We start from the raw sequence: 18018 nt of genomic DNA on the forward strand, positions 1-18018 counted from the left end.
GAAGGGCATAAATAATAGTAATATGTGGAGATTTTTTATCAACAAAAAGACAAATATGAAGTTTGACTTTCTGGCTCTCACATCACTATATGTGAGAAAACCATTTTCTAAGTCTTGAAATAATTAACATTATTTCCAAATCCTCACAATATGTATGATGTGAAACTTATGACCAATCAACTTTTATTATTTTTATTTATTTATTTATTAAAGATTTTATTTATTTATTCATGAAAGACACAGAGAGAAAAGCAGAGACATAGGTAGAGGGAGAAGCAGGCTCCATGCAGGGAGCCCAATGTGGAACTCGATCTAAAGACCCTGGGATCATGCCCTAAGCCAAAGGCAGATGCTCAACCACTGAGACCACCCAGACATCCCCAATCAAACAACTTTTAATTGAAGAGCTGAAAGTTGTGCTTACTGGTAGGAGAAATTATAGCCAATTTGCAACCATGTTTGTATCCAGGATCCACTCCCATCAAGGTGCGCCCTGGAACAGGGCTTGTTAAAAGGAGCTGGCGGAGGTTCCGTCCAAACATTAGCACTGATTCCTTCTCTGCATCTGATGTTAGTTTGGCTCTTTAGAAATCAAAAAAAAAATAAAAGGAAAAAAGTATTTAGTTTTTCATTCACCCAAAGTTTCTTCCTATACATCCCATACAGGAGTATTTATTGTAACAAAATAAAGAAAATATCATATATAAAATTATACTGAATCTATTTTTGTTAACTGCAGTAATACATGAAACCATAAACTATTCTGATGTAAATCTGAGGAGTCTGTCATACTTACATTCCTTCCCTATCTGTTCTTTATATACAAAATCTATATGTATAAATATTTATGTATGTGACAGAAACAGAGTATATAAAGGCCGAGACATCACAAAGGAAGTCAAGTTAATGATTTGATTAAAAATATAAAAACAAAATTAGTGATAAATTACTGAATCCTAAGTAGTCTCTTCCCATCAATACTTAGTTTTACCCTTTTACCCAAAATAAATCTCAATGTCATTCTCGCACTCTCTTCAGTTCCTCACGTTGAGCCCCACCTCGTCATTCTCACAGAGATGTGACATGACCAAGAATATTAGTAACCAGGCCAAGAGCCATGACTCGTGTACATAATTTCCCAGGTTTTCTCCAGAGAAGTTATTAAACATCTGATTTTAAAACTTTTTCTAGGATAAAAACATATGTCTATAATGGACTTAAAGGTATTAGGAAACTAAGTTTTAACACCATTCACATTCTTTCTTTTTTTAAAAATATTTATTTACTTAAGTAATCCTTACACCCAATGTGGGGCTAGAACTCATGACTTGGAGATCAAGAGTCACACAAAATTCTGACTGAGCCAATAAGTATGGTGCCCTTTAAAACCATTCGTCTTCTTAACAAAAGCTCTTAGCATACTATTCTCCTGAAATTCTTACAAATTTTATAAGAAGACCCATTAGAACAGGTACAGACATTCATGCCATGGCCACAAGAAAACCGACAGTACAAAAACCATTCAAAGCACACTTCATATCAGTGCTGAGGTCAAATTATCTACATATCTAAAGGCACACACAGCTAATTAATGTCTGTTTTTCTGTCCTCAGTCAGTTTCTTAAGGCTTTTCTCTCATCTTTTTTTCACTGTTGTCACCCTCCCTGCATTCAGTCAAGCAACATGAAAAATAACACAATAGATATTTCTAAATCTTCACTTTTAACTTTATAAAGTGAACATCTGTTGTCAGTCTTATATAAAGTACCATGATTGGTGTGAGATACAAAGCTGAAAAGACAGGATCCCTACTTTGAAAATGACTGTAGAGTGGAAGAAACAAAAATAATCAGATCAGAATAAACAATGATATGTGTTATGCTAATGAGAACACATGGGAGGGAGAGCTAAACTGCAAAACTTCCTAAAAGAGACATCTCCTTGGGTGAATCAAGAAGAATAAGCAAACAAAGCAAGAAGAGTTAAGCAAACAAAGGCAGGGAGAATAGAACGAAGGCATAGAGAAAATGTTGCAGGCAACAGAAGCACCATACATAAAGACTCACAATTCATTACAGAAAAAGCAAATGGGGGTGCCTGGGTGACCTAGTTTGTTAAGTGTCCGCCTTCAGTTTAGGTCATGATCCTGGGATCAAGCCCCACATTGGGCTCCCTCTGCCTCTGCCCTCCCCACCACTCATGCTCTCTCACTATATCTCTCTCAAATAAATAAAACCTTAAAAAGAGAGAGAGAGAGAGAGAGAGAAAGCAAGTAATTTCATCTGCTAAAGTAAAAAAAAAAAAAAAATACCTTATGTCTATAAGGTTGTACAGCCAAGATGAAATCAGACCCCAAAAGGCAATGCATGATCTTCTAAAGAGCTTGGATTTAATCCTAGAGACAAAGAGGAGCCACTGGAGAATTTTAAGCAGAAGAGAATGAAATAATCAGACGGAAGTTTAAGGATGGCATTGTGAAAAGTATAGTATGGCAAACAGACAGATATTATCTATAATCCTAGAATAGTAATCCAGACAAGAAATTATGATATCTTGAGCTAAAACAGTAACCACAGAGACCAAGAAGAGGCAAAATTCAAGGTATAATAAAGGATGGGAAAATAGGCAGCACTTGGTAACTGACAATGCAGGATTGATGAAAAAGGTAGGTGTGAAAAATGATACATGGATGCATCATCTTGATAGTTTTGGAAATAAGAAATCCAAAGTAGACTGCATCATATATGGTCAACTGAATCAAATGTCTACAAAATAATATAGTCTATATGGTTGTTTTAAATACTCACACATGAACGGGGAAAAGTCTGGTTAACAATAATTATCTCTAGCAAGTGAAATTTTGTCGGTTTTTTTCCTTTGCGTTTTACTGATTCTTCCAATTTTTCTATATTAGGACAAATTTCTTTTTAATTAGATAATTGAAGTAATCTTCTTTAAAGAAAAATCAATTGGGAGTTTTCTCCCTCAATTGCTGTTCAAGTAATTATGAGTATTTTTATAAGAGACACATCTGCAGACAATGTCTGAAAACTGACTTACAGACTAAAATAAGACATATATTTTTTTTAACCACAGGTATTTTAGAAAAAGAGAAGAAAAGTGCTCTTGCTTGCCCACTGCAACAGAAATCAAAGAAGGATTATGGCTTAAACAATCCCACACCAAACCATTTACATTAACTCTCAATGAAATCATTCCATAGGTAGTGAAGCTACTCAAGGCCAAATGTATGAAGAACTGTCGAAAGCACTACTGGTCATTATATGCAACATGAAAGAATAAACAAGTTAAAGAAAAAATATACAAAAGGAAATGAAATTTTGATTAAGGTAACTTTCTCTTTTTCCTTATGAACAAAACCTCTTATTTTTAAATGCTATTCCTTAGCACTCAAAAGCAAGAGCTGTTACCTCACACAGACTTGAAATGAGATAGGATTCCAATAGAAACAAAATTGTTAAGGGACAACTGAGCTATGAAGGATGAATCAAGAGAATGAATGACTATGATAAAAAAGCTGGTCAAAAAAGCTATGTGTCTTTTTAAATACTACCTTCTCAGTTCCTGTTGTCAACATTTCCAAAGTCAATGGCCAAGTCCAGTAAAAGAAAAACAGGCAAACATTATAAATGCTGCTATCAACTTTAGTGAGATTGAAGAGATGGCTAGAGATCTACAGTTTTCAAGTAACCCTTGCTGAAATCCATAAGTAAGAGAAAATGAAGAAAGTCTAGAGTGCATAGGAAGGAATCTATGAGGAAATGGATGGTCTGAAGATTGACTACAAAGACAAAGGCTAGAGAAGCAGGGAAGAGGTTTTTGCCTCCGCAACCTTCTTTCCATCTGCTCCTCTACAAAAACCTGCAATCTGTATCTCAGCTCTTTTGTAGTCCTTCTTTGTAACCCTTAGTCCTTCTACTAGTCACTTACGTGGCCACTTTAATCATCTCCTCTAATATTTGCTCATCACCGCTGATAATTATTCACCTAAATAACTCTCATTTGGAATTAGAAACATATATATTAGCTTTCTCTCTTCATAGTAATAAATTCATCATATGCTCCACTGATTTCCTTATGCTGGTTTTGGTTCTCTTACCTCTAAAAACTGCTTCCAACTAAATTCTCCATCAACTTCTTAGTTTATTATCCCAAGCTAAATCTCTCATCAATAAAACCACTTGCTTGTCTTGGCTGTCAAACTGCAAAACTGGTATTGTAGGACTGGAAGGGTACACATTAACTGGTCAAGATTTGAAAAGTGCATTGTAATTAGGAGCTATGTTTTGTGATCTGCACATGTGAATGCCTTTACAGTTTGAAATCTAGGCTTAACTATAATTGCTTCGTGATCCTGGCTCAGTTCTTCGGATTGGTTAAGGAATCAACAGATATTTACTTCATGTCTAAATGTGTCTATCACCATACATAATAATAATCAGTACATAAAATTACATATGACAGGATACGTACCTGAACTCTCTACAGAGAAGAGGATAAATAAGGCGTTTAAAAGAATCATCCAGTGATTTGTTTAAGATCTTCATTAACTCTGGCCTTGCAAAGCCACGTGGTCTCCACCTGCAAAAAAGAAAAGGCTACACTAAAACGGATGTAGCAATAATAAGACCATGAAAGGGCTCCTGGAAGAGGGGAGAGGAAGTGGAGCAGAAAAGGGGGGAAAACTTTATTGAAGGCAAAGTAACCTAATCTGTAAGAAAAGACTGTGATGTCTAGAAATTATTACTATGACATCTGGAGTTCTTATTTTTAAAAACCTGGTAACCATGGTCACCTATACAACTTAAGGGAGAAAAAAAACCTTCCTTATTCTAGGAAGAATCTCCAGAACATTATTAATAATGGCAAAAATCTTAAGATATAAGAAAGTCACCAGAAAATAACTAATGACTGCTATGAACTAAATTATGTCCCCTAAAATTAATATGTTAAAGCCCTAACCCCTAGTGAGACGGTATTTGGAGATACGGCCTTTGGGAGGCAATTAGGTTTAAATGTGGTCATGAGGGAAGGGCCATCATGACGGGATTGGTGCCCTTTGTAGAAAAGATTATCAGAGAGCTTGCCCTCTCTCTGTCCCTCCCTCCCCCAGCCAGGTAAGGACATAGTGAGAAGGCAGCAGTCTACAAGCCAAGAGGAGGGTTCTGACCAGGAACAAATCAGCTGGTTCCTTGATCTTGGACTTTCCAGCCTCTGGAACTGGTAGAAAATAAACTTCTACTGTTTAAGCGACTGAGTCTATGGTATTTTGTTTTGGCAGCAAAGCTAAGACAAACATGTATCCTTCTTTGTCTATCCCTTTATCTCTTCCTGAGAGTTAAAGTAGATTGAGCAAAGGAGAAACTATGTTTTGACCCTTGACTCTTGCCATTCCTTAGTAGAACTCACTCTACTCCTCAGGTTGTAGTGCTCTATCTATGCAATGCATAGATGCTGATGGATATAAATGTCAGAGAACTGAATGGTAGTGGACATTGGATAAAGAACAATAAGTGAAAAAGACAAGCTAAAAAGGACAAATTCAGTCCAACCCCTTCCAGGTTCCCATCCATCTACAGCATCTCTGCCCTTGCCCTTCAATGACTCTTGAGTAGAAACCATTAATAAAATATTTATTTTACAAATCATAATAAAATAAACCATGAATATACCTTAGAGACACTTTCATCTATCTTTCTTACTTATCTCAGGTAGGAAATTGACTATTCAGTGGGCAAACATTGAAGCAATTATAATGTGATACACCAAAGATTTCATAATAACAACTGAGTCCTTTCCATAGAAGGTTACTATCTGAGTAGAATAAAATTTTGTTTTTTAATTTGAATCAAAGTGCTTTCAGGACATATATCCTTCCACTCAAGTCGCTGTTACTCCCTAATGTCACCTTTACCTGAGGACATGAGGGTTAGGGAGGAGTGGGAGACAAATTACACATACATTTAATATTAATACTACTGCTGTTATTATTATTAATTTGGAGAGCCCAATGTCAAGAAAAGATGTCCCAGAAGAAATATCTGAGATAGGGTCTTTTTTTTTTTTTTGAGATAGGTTTTAAAAAATGAATTGTGCTTTACCAAACAAGACCCAGAAAAAAAAAAGCATACTGGTAAGAAACCATAGCACATAGCACAGAAGCATGAAAGAACATGATGAGTCCTTTCAAGTAGATTAGTACTGCTAAAGCATAACTGTCAAAATCAGTAGGAGATAGATGGGGTTAGAAAATATGGACATGGACAAATCACTAAAGGTCTTATATACCATGCAATTGAGGTTGGTAAGTTAGGAGAGAACACAATCCTGGGTCATGGACAATATGCTAGGAAGATAGTTCGTAGAGACAGGAAGGTCCTAATGGAGTAATTTTTTAAATGTATGTATCTGTTATCTGTATCTGTTATCTGCTGCGGGTCATTCCTTTTAAGACCAAACCAAAGTTTCCCCATTGCTAGTAGGAAAAACACAGAAATCCTTAACGTTGCCTACTCAATCCCTTTGGAGGCCTCAATAGTCTTCCTTAAACCTTACCTCTTGCCCCCACATCTACTGTGAGTTCCTTCCAAACAATTCCCTACACTGCAGCCAGAGTGATCTTAAAATGCAAACTGATCGTGACAATCCTCTGTTTAAACTCGTTATTGGTTTTTCATTACCCTTAAGATAAAGAATAAAATCCGTATTCTGTCTAGAAAGCTATGGATGATTGGGTTCACACCTACAAGTCAATCCTGTTTGTTGTCACTACCAGTTCCTTTCCTTCTGTCTCTGACCTACATATGCACACACCACAGACTACCTTAGGGTTCCCTGTTACAAACTTATTTTTTTTTCAAACTTATTTTTTTTTAAGATTTTATTTATTTATTCATGAGAGACACAGAGAGAGAGAGAGAGAGAGAGAGAGAAAGGCAGAGACACAGGCAGAGGGAGAAGCAGGCTTCATGCGGGAAGCCTGATGTGTGACTCGATCCCGGGACTCCAAGATGATGCCCTGGGCCAAAGGCAGGTGCAAAACCACTAAGCCACCCAGGGATTCCCCACTGTTAAAAACTTTTATGAAACACTGCACTCTTTCTTTTTTTTTAAACATTTATTTAGTTATTTATTTTAAAGATTTATTTATTTACTTATTCATGAGAGACAGAGAGAGAGGCAGAGACACAGACAGGGAGAAACAGGCACCAGGAAGGGAGCCTGACATGGGACTTGATCCAGGGTCTCCAGGATCACGCCCTGGGTGGAAGGCAGCGCTAAACCACTGAGCCATCCGGGCTGCCCTGCACTCCTTTATAACCTCAGCATACTCTTAACCATTTACTCAAGGTCTTCTCCACTAAACTACATTGTCATCAAGGAAAAACAGCATACTTGTCTGGTTTACAGGAAGATACCCAGCATCTAGCAAATAACCTGAATGGGTGAACATATGAGAGAGGTGGAAGGTGGAAGAAGTAGGGACAAAGAGAGTAAGACAAAAAAGAAGAGGAAAAGGAAGAAAAGATTTGAGGAAGTATCTTCATTCAAATGTATTTAAAAAATGAAAACAATTCCGAGAATGGTTCTTTGTTTCCCAAAGTATTTTAGTTGGCTCTTGTTTCAGTTCTTTAGTTCCCATACAAATGTTTCTTCAATTATCTATATAAAGAGAAACTTCTAGAACCTAACTGAAACTTATATTACTATACTATAGTAACATAAAGTATTATAGTAAAGGTCAAATAATATTACCATTTATTTAATTGGAGGAGAACTGAATAAAATAAAATATGGAGGAGCCAACAAAAACCATTTAAATCTCTGTAATGGAACCATTCCTTTATATTTACTTAGTATGAAAGATAACAGCTTAAAAGCATAACTAATACTTCCTTAATTATTGAGGACAGACACTGAGCATTATGAACATTCATAAGAAAATAAGATAGAAGTTGTCTCAAGTTTACTGTGATCTATTTATAAAAGAAATTTCTAAAAAGGAGTTCTGCACAATAATCCCACTATGTATTAACAGATACCACTGAAGGCTACACAATTACATGGAATATCATTTAATTCTCTTAAATCTGCGAAAAAGGTATTACTCATCATTTTGATAATAATGAATCTGAGAAATTATGTGCTCAGTCATAAGGGAAAGAAGTAATATAACTGGAATTCAAACTCAGATATTACTGTTTCTAGGATTTTGTTCTTTCTATGAATATCTCTTAGAATTTCATATTTTAGGGGATCCCTGGGTGGCGCAGCGATTTAGCGCCTGCCTTTGGCCCAGGGCGCGATCCTGGAGACCCGGGATCGAATCCCACGTCGGGCTCCTGGTGCATGGAGCCTGCTTCTCCCTCTGCCTATGTCTCTGCCTCTCTCTCTCTCTCTCTCTCTGTGTGACTATCATAAATAAATAAAAATTTAAAAAAAAAAGAATTTCATATTTTAAATTAAAATTATCTAATTTCTTAATACAATCATTTAATTCTATGGTTTATTTTAGGCATTTGTTTCCTTTTTATTTTTAACGAAATTTATTTGTTTACAAAAGAAATAAGCATTCATTAAAAAGGAAAAAGAACTCTAGAGAATACACAACAGAAAATTAAAATCTCACATCAAAAAAAAAAATAAAAAAATAAAAAAAATAAAAAAATAAAATAAAATCTCACATCAGAGGTATGAAATAGATCATCTGCATTTTTTCAAAAAATTTTTACACATACATAGACCAACTTTTTGCCATTAAAGAGACTATACTATAAATACTAAATATAAACTGTTTTTTTAACCTAATGGAATATGTTTATATCTCAAAGTTAGCTCTATCTCAACTTCTTCAAGATGGCTGCACAGAATTCTACTGAATGGATATAATATAACTGACTTATACAATTTACCTACTGATTAACATTGAAATAGTTGCTTCACTTGGTTAGCATTATGTGGTCATTAAGCAAGCTGATCCTTCATGGAATTGGTTTTTGGCAAACGAATTCCCAATGAATTGATGAAAGAACTATATTGGATGAGACAGCTAACTTCCAAAATATAGAGCACTTATTCCTCTCAAAGAAAAATCCATCCAACTCTTTAAATAGCTTTCCCAGCAATCTCCCTAACTTAAGGTTACAGAGAACTAGCCTATGAGAAGCATACCACAAATCTACATGTCCTAACTGCTAGGCAAGCTTCTTTACCTTTGCATCAGTTTTCTCATTGGTCAAATGGCAGCTACCAATCTGCCCTACCAACTGAAATGTTTTACATAACTGAAAAGTTAAAAATGAAAGTTAGAAATTCTATACAAATATGTGGTGCTATTTTAAAAGTTCCCTTAACAAAGGAAAAAAAGATAATAAAAGGTTACATAAGTTTAGACAATTCTCTGAAATATACAATAAACTTAATGTTTGTTTCAATCATCTTTAATATGCAAAATATTTTAAGTAAATTGCATATGTTATGTTTAGAGATTTACATTGTAATATCTGATTAGTTATATTCCTATTTCATTTATCCTTAATGGTCAAAACATTTAGATATGCCATTATACATTGTTTTTATTATTTTAATTTTTTATAAAACATTCTGTATAAGATTTGAATGATACAAAAAAGTATTAAAATCCCTCTCCCCAGAGATAACCACTGTTAATAATTTATTTTAATATTTAATATATTCTATTTAAACATACACAACATTAATACTTTATTTTTAATGTAAAAGAACACGTATACATTGTCAATGTTTGCTTTTTGTTTAACAGAATGGACATTTTCCCATATCAGTGTGGTATTTTAGAAATGGAAGAAAGGAAATTCTGTAAAAATCTATAAACAGACCTGTTTTGGATGCACCACCTGCAGAATTCATTCTTCACTCCATCAGAAATGTTGACTTTGACAGTCAGTATCTTCAAATTTTCTCCACGGTTAATTGCCAGAATCTGAATGCGAACATATATGGCAAAGACTGAGGGTCCACTAAATAGGTAAATGGTCAATTTAACCAGTCAACATTTGTGAAATAGAGAGGTTATATATAGCTCTCAATTTATTGCTATATAAAGCTGTATCAACTTATTAATTCATTTACAAAAAAATGCATTTAAAAATAATCATTTTTTAGACTTAAAAAAATTTTAATAAAATATAGGTATAAAGCCTATGACATTCACAGAAAGAGACTTTGGTGATCTAAAAATCTCATGTCAGATTTGATTAACCAAAGATTTTTGATCATCTGGAGCTAAGAAATTTTCTTCTTATATTTCTGAAAATATATTGCTAAGATATACAAATGTGCAAATTCCCAAGTGGAATAATAACTACTAACTGTTAGCATTTATTGGGCATTTGCTAATGGTGAGGTCTATCTCAGCCCTTTAGATACTTATCTCATTTAATTTTCAAAGCTACCAGTGCGTTATGTATTATTTTCACTTTATATAATCATTTTTTTATTTTTTTATTTTATTATTTTTTTTAATTTATGATAGTCATACAGAGAGAGAGAGAGGCAGAGACATAGGCAGAGGGAGAAGCAGGCTCCATGCACCGGGAGCCCGACGTGGGATTCGATCCCGGGTCTCCAGGATCGCACCCTGGGCCAAAGGCAGGTGCCAAACCGCTGCACCACCCAGGGATCCCTTAAGACTAACTTATCCCAAATAACAAAGATAAGAAGTGAAGAAAATATTTAAAATCAGATCAAGCAAATGTCTTAAAATACCTTAAAAACATTCCTTTAAAGAAAAGCAAACAAACCTAAAGCAGGTAGAATTAACAGAAATAATAGAGGGTAAATTGAGAATAGAAAAAAAAAAAAAAAGAAAGAAAATAATGCAAGCAAAACCAAAAACTGTTTCTTTGAAAATATCACATAATTGAGAAGCCTTTCACTAAACCAAGAAAAAAGGAGGAAGCATTCCAATTACCAAAATAAAAAATAAGAGGGGCCATTACTACGGAAGTTATAGAAATAAAAAGGACCATAAGAGAATACTATGAACAACTATTATGTCAAATTACATCCCTTAAATAAAATGGAAAAATTCTTAAAAAGACAGACTGCCAAAACAATAAAATAGAAACAGAAAATATGAAAAGATCTATAATAACTAAAGAAGACTGAATTGGTAATTTAAAATTTTCCCACAAGAAAATGTCCAGATGGCTTTACTGTGTAATTCTACCAACCATTTAAAGAAGAATTAACACCGATTCTTCACAAACTTTTCCAAAATATAACACAGAAGAAAAAGCTTCCAAAACTCTATTTGTTCAGAGACCAAAACCAGATAAGAACATTGCAAGAAAAAAAAAAAAAGACCATTATCTCTTAAGAATATAGATATAAAAATCCTCAATAAAAAAAGTAAACCAAATCCATAAATATATAAAAAGGATTACATACCAGGATCAAGAGGGATTTATTCCAGGAATGCAAGGTCGGTTTAACATCCAAAAATGAATTAACATGATACATCATACCAATAAAATACAAAACAAAAATCACACAATCTTCTTACACAATAGATGCAGAAAGAATATTTGACAAAATTCCAGCTTTGTCCATGACAAAAACACTCAAAACTCTAGGAACAGAAGATATATAATAGAGAGAGAGAGACGGGGGGGGGGGGGGGGGCAGAGACACCGCTGAGCCACTCAGGTATCCCCTCCAGACTACTTTAAAGGAAATAAAGAGGATCCCTGGGTGGCTCAGTGGTTTGGCGCCTGCCTTCAGCCCAGGGCGTGATCCTGGAGACCCAGGATCGAGTTCCATGCCAGGCTCCCTGCGTGGAGCCTGCTTCTCCCTCTGCCTGTGTCTCTGCCTGTCTCTCTCTCTCTGTGTCTCTCATGAATAAATAAATAAATAAATATAATCTTTAAAAAAAATAAAGGAAATAACCGAGACATAAAGGAAATCAGGAGAATGTGGTCTCAACACAGTATCAATAAAAAGTTGAGAATTAAAAAAATAAACCAAATAGAAACCTTGAGCTGAAAAAGAAAAAGAAAAAGAAATCCTGAGCTGAGAACTACAATGACTAAAATGAAAAATTTACTGCAAGTTCAATAGTTAATTTGAACAAGCAGAAGAATCAGCAAATTTGAAGGTAGGTCAACTGAGATTTTACAGTTTGAGAAGGAATAAAAACAGACAAAGAAACAGAAACAGAAAAAGAAATAAACAGAGCCGAATAGATCTGGGGGACATTATCAAGTATACCAACATATGTATAACAGGAGACCCAGAAGAGGAGAGAAAGGTAGAAAGAATATTTGAAGAAATAATGACTCTAAATTTCTGTTTTAATAAAAAACAATCAACACATCCAAGAATCAGAATGAACCCCAAGAAGGATAAACTCAAGGTGACACATTATAATCCAACTGTCAAAACCTAAACCCAGAGGATCCTAGCAGAGAAGTAATTCATCATGTGTTAAGGACTCAGTAAGATTAACAGCTGTTTCTTCATCAAACCATGGATGCCAGAAGACAATGGGGTGATAAATTCAAAGTGCTGAAAGAAAAAACTGTCAACCAAGAATTCTATACCCAGAAAAAGTTTTGGAGATTGGATGCACAACAATGCAGATATACTTAACATTACTGAAATGTACATTTAGAAGTGGTTAGGATGGTAAAATTATCACTTAAATATATGTTACATGTACTTTACCACAATTAAAGACAAATTTTAAAAATAAGGAGAAATTAAGACCTTACTGATAAACAAAAACAGAGAGTTTGTCACTAGTAGACCAGCCCTATATGAAATGTTATAGGAAGTCCTTCAGGCAGAAATGAAAGGACAGTAGATAGTAACTCAAAAGCATACAAAGAAATAAAGAAAACTGGTAAAAGTAGCTACATAGGTAAATGTAAAAGCCAGTACTATTCCATTTTCACTTTGTAAATCTTCTTTTTTTCCCCTTTATGACATACAAGCCACTTTCCACATTATAGATAGAACATATGACTCCAGTTAGGAAAAAAAAACTAGTAAACTGAAAAATGTTATTAAAGGACTAAGATGTAGTAACTATAATTTATACAATTAAGTGTGATCTTATACTTTATTCTAATTCAGATCATCTCTAATTTGTATGTCACATGGAAAAGATCCAGAATTGAGCTCAAAGCCAAGCACACTGAGAAGCAAAGTCTAATACGAAAGAAACTCAAGGTATCTAAAGTGGTATATTGTCAGCTCTACTAATAATTCTCAGTTTTACTAACTTCTCTAGGTCTTGAGTTCCCCATTTGTGAAATGGGAAGGATATGACGGTATTATAAGTATTTATGAAAAAAAAATGGTTGCCCTAAAATTCTTTAATTCCTTAATAAGTAAAGTAGTAGACAAGTCCAAAGTATCATCATTATTATTACCATCAGAATGGACAAGAGTTTCCTTATTTACCTGATGATGCTGGATGTTTCTTATGTTGCATGAAAAATTCTGGTAGAGCAGAAACTTATCAACATCTTTCTCATTTACTTTTTTTGAGGACACTTTTGCCAGAGATGATTGGATACAAATATACCTATTTTGGCACCTGTTCAAATAAATATTCAAAAGCAAGCAGTTATTAATATATGCTCTAGTAAAGAAACACATTATATGGAAATAATGTTAGCAAAAAACTTAGGCTATTACCAAGTGAGATTTTTTTAAAGATTTTACTTATTTATTCATGACAGACACAGAGATAGAGAGGCAGAAACATAGGCAGAGGGAGAAGTAGGCTCCCCACAGGGAGCCCAATGTGGGACTTGATTGCAGGACTCTGGGATCACAACCTGAGCTAAAGGCAGACACTCAACTGATAAGCCATGCAGGCATCCCCCAAATGAGATTTTTTTTTAAATGATGTCCAACTATAAAAATGTTACTAACCCATCAAATGAGGACTCTGCCTAAATGTGCTAGCATTGGTCCTTCAGTCTATGTATGTATCAACCCAATCTTCCCATAAAATGCCTATATCAGATCAGCTACCATCTGCAGTTATCTAAGAGACCAAAACTACAGATACTAGATCAATTAATTCTAGTCTAGATATCACCCTTTTCTAACCACTGAGTTAGGCAGTCAAGGCCAAGTAAAAGCTAAAAAGAAGAGAAACAAGAGGATATGGCAGGACAGGTTCCAGTGACAGTTTAGAAAACTGAACCAAATTTCAAAAGTATGGTTACTTACAAAAACACATTTAAACCATGGGTGATTCTCCTCCTTTGACTCATTCCTACTAGGAATTACTGTTACTATTACTAAGGAAATAGGAAACTTCTCTCCTTGTATTGACAAAAACCTTGACAAGTCATGGCAGTCAACTGGTTCATCTCCACCAGTCCTTACCTCTGCAAACCTCATACAAGTATATGGAGAAAGAGTAAGAGCAGACTGCTGACAAAACCCTGTCAACCCTGATGATGATGATACACAGCTGAAAAATATATTAAATAGGGTTTGAAGATAATATATTTTTTTAATGAGGCATAAAATCCAAAATCCCAAGCAGGGCCTAGGTCATGAAGTTTTAATCTCTTGTAAATGGACCATGGATAAGCAGCTCTCTCCATCAGATGAAATTCATTTTGAGGTCTGCACTTTTATCAATACCTGATATTAAACATTCTCAAGTTAACTCAATCACTTATAAACACCAGAAATGAGATATTATAATACATGCGTGTGTGTGTGTGTGTGTGTATATATATATATATATATATATGTATCACAGTATGATTAAAAAGCATTCTACCCACTCTAAATGGATATGAATCTCTCTAGCATATATTGTGTAATTCAATGCTGTTTACACTGTTCCTCAGAGCCCTCCCTTGAGGTGCGTCAGTGGAAGGAGGATGGGCAGGCAGAGTTCCAGGCTCCCTGCCTAGAATTCAATTAAAGCAACTTCACTTTTATCGGTTTTACATATTAGGGTTTTGTTGCTTGAACAAAGAGTTCCGCTACCAAAAAAAAGTCTAAAAATAGAGTTTTTAATGAACACTAGTATTAGCACTAACCATATAACCCTTAACAGCATGAGTCCACAAAGCAGAAAACTCTATAAAAGAGTTACTCACAATTTCCGAATGAAGTCAAGCGTGTCTTTGTCTTTAGCAATCATGTCTGCTAAAATATTCTGCACTCCTGTTTCAATATCCTGGAGTGCTGAAAGTCCTTTAGGAGAAGAGTGGGCGGGGGGGGGGGGGGGGGGGAACAAAAGCAAGAACTACAGATTGGTTTTTTAAGTCTATAATTAAATCATAATAAATGTATTCCAGTCAAAATAAACCCTTAAACTGAAAAACTTAAGACAGAGAGGTATAATAGCAGTTTCTAGCTTACCTCTGAAAAAAAATAACAAGTCTCCAAAGCAATAATACAGGACCTTTACAAACCATATAACGTAATGGTAAAAAATACAGCTCTGGAGCTAGCTTCCTGGTCTAATCCTAGTTTCACCACTTACCAGATGTATGACTTTGCACAAATTACTTGACCTCTTTGTGCCTCTGTTTCTTATAAAAAATGGAATAATAGCATCTACTTCATGAAGTGTTTATAAAGATTAAATGTATTCTAGGAAATATGTATTAACAGAGTTATAATCCAAGGTATACCATTTCATGCCAGTTATAAAAATTATCCTTTACAAGGAATTTTATTAATAATATTTTGACTTACAAGGTATTTATTCACCTTTTTAATGACCTATTTGAATTTCTCAAATCTCATGAGCACAAAACAAGAGCCATTATGTAGTCGTTCATCTTCATAGTTGAACTGTCTACCAATGGTACATTAAGTTCTTTCCAAATGCTTCTGGTTTGCTAATTTATAGCAGTGACTCTTGAACATTATGGCTCCTGTGATATCAACCTATAGATACATTGAGAAAGACCATTTGCACTGCTTTTTTCCCCCATTTCTTCTTAGTTGTTCTATTTCCATTAAAGCTTTTTTTCTTGCATTAAAGTTCAAACTACACAAGCACTAAGTATCGTAAGTATGGTTTTTTGAGAGCATAGTTTTAATGAGTATTAGGTACAAAAGACAAAGAGAATAAGAGGACAGACTTATGGAGTGATTAATAAAAAGAAATGTCTTGTTATTTTAAAGAAATTTAACCATTAAAATTAACAAATTCTGTTTACATTTTAAGAGAGTTTTCCTATGAGGGAATTATTAGGAGTTTTAATTTTTAGGAGTTTTTAATTATTAAAAACTAATTACCTTTCAGAGGCAGAAGGTTGTATATGTAAAGGACCTAGAATAGCTGTGACATATAGTAAGCAGTCAATAAATGTCTGCTCTTGGGTGAGCTATCTTCCTAGGTCAATCTTCATCTAAGAAAACCAGTCACTATGCACTAATTCCTGGAGTCCCAAAGCACCTCACAACATTGTTACACAAAATTTATTAACAACACCAGAGTGATAAGTTAGAAGTAAAAATGGAACCTATCTCCAATGAGAATCATCATTGAGAGAAAAGTGAAAAAGGAAGCTATAAATTTTGCTATTATAATAAAGAATCTTTGAAAAGCCCCCATCATTTTGGGCAAATACAATTTATAAACCTTTTATAATTAATAAACCTTATATAGTTAAAATTATGCTAGAGCTCTAGAACAGTGTTTTGTATAGTCTAAGGACCCAAAATTAAAATCACACTAGGTACTTATTAAAAATATGGATTCCCAGACTTTGGGATTTTTTGTTTTGCAGAGAATTCTGGATGATCCTGACATCCATTCATGTAAAAAAAAAAAAAAAAAAAGAAAGAAAGAAAGAAAGAAAAGAAAAAAAGAATGAAAGAAAAAGAAAAACACTGCTGTGAGGTACCCTGAGCTACCTCTAGAACAGTAGTTCCTAATGGGAGGCAGAAATTATCAGTCACTTGGGTAGCTCATTCAAATTACATAAACCCTTCTCAGTCCAACAAGGAAGAGAAAGGACTGGGAAAGAGTCTTGTGTGTTTGAATAAGCATCTTCTTCCATCAGACAGCATTGATCATTGGGGCTTAAGATAGCCAAAAATAACCAGAGTTCAAAAAGTTTAGCACCTCAATGAAATCAGGAGAAAATAAGGACCACAGAAGCAAAGAATCCTATCTCCTTTCTTGTAGTGAACACTTCCCAGTCAGATTCTTCAGAGCTCTGCAACTGTAACAAAAATTGAAGGGCCAACACTTCTTTTCACCTATCTGCACTAAGGCTACCTCTTCTTCCACATAACAATCAGCCACTCCTTATAAATAACATGGGGATATTCTGGAAATTCTAAGATGTAGTCCATTTGTGGCATGTATATCTTTTTGATTCAGACCAAATTCTTGTTGATCTGTGGCAAGTAAGTAGTATCTTCCAATTCACACTGAAATATCTGGTTTCTTAAACATTTCTTTGAGAAATGATGGGAATGACAAAAAAAAAAAAAAAAAAAAAAACTTCTGTAGAAAAATAAAAGAGCATTGAGGGTGATCATGAATATGTGTTTAGCCCAAGAAATGAGAGGACAAAGAAAAGAAAAAAAACAATCCAAGCAAACTTTAAAAACCAGTATCAAGCTTGTTTGTAATTAACTGTAATTCTTTGAAATTTATGATAAAAGTAAAATAGAGAATAAAGCAGACATAAAGCTCAACACATGTGGTAGTACTACTGCCGCTGCTCTGAGCCCTGATCCAGCTCCATGATCAGAAGTATCACCAAGTGTCCATCACCATATAGTTCAGTAAGCATCACCCTATATGGCCATGCAAAGAGATACAGTTATCAAACCTACCCAGTATGAGTGCAAACTAAGGAAAACTTTGTACCAAAAGAAATGAAAAAGAAAGGAAATTGATCCTAAAAGAGTAAGAACAGACAATAAACCTTTATGCATTTGACATTCTGAAAACCCCAATATTTGATTCTAAAACATACTATCAGTGGGCAAGAAAGTTCCCACTGACTG

The 18018-nt window shown here is 34.5% G+C and overlaps 1 protein-coding gene across 7 annotated transcripts in view; it reads right to left on the bottom strand.

Annotated features, from left to right (window-relative positions):
- SRBD1 (S1 RNA binding domain 1) overlaps positions 1-18018 on the bottom strand; it is a 275664-nt gene that overhangs the window by 217845 nt on the left and 39801 nt on the right. For all 7 annotated transcript variants that reach the window (XR_008664926.1, XR_008664927.1, XM_055328956.1 and 4 more), the window contains 5 exons: positions 15138-15234; positions 13468-13603; positions 9879-9982; positions 4495-4602; positions 425-582 (listed from right to left, as the gene is read on the bottom strand). Coding sequence is in view for 5 of the 7 variants with exons in the window: in XM_055328956.1 (XP_055184931.1) it covers positions 425-582; positions 4495-4602; positions 9879-9982; positions 13468-13603; positions 15138-15234 (603 nt within the window). In the remaining 2 variants the exon portion in view is untranslated. The remainder of the gene's footprint in view (positions 1-424; positions 583-4494; positions 4603-9878; positions 9983-13467; positions 13604-15137; positions 15235-18018) is intronic.

This window comes from Nyctereutes procyonoides, unplaced genomic scaffold, assembly GCF_905146905.1.
Source record: "Nyctereutes procyonoides isolate TBG_1078 unplaced genomic scaffold, NYPRO_anot_genome, whole genome shotgun sequence".
Classification (NCBI taxonomy): Eukaryota; Metazoa; Chordata; class Mammalia; order Carnivora; family Canidae; genus Nyctereutes; species Nyctereutes procyonoides.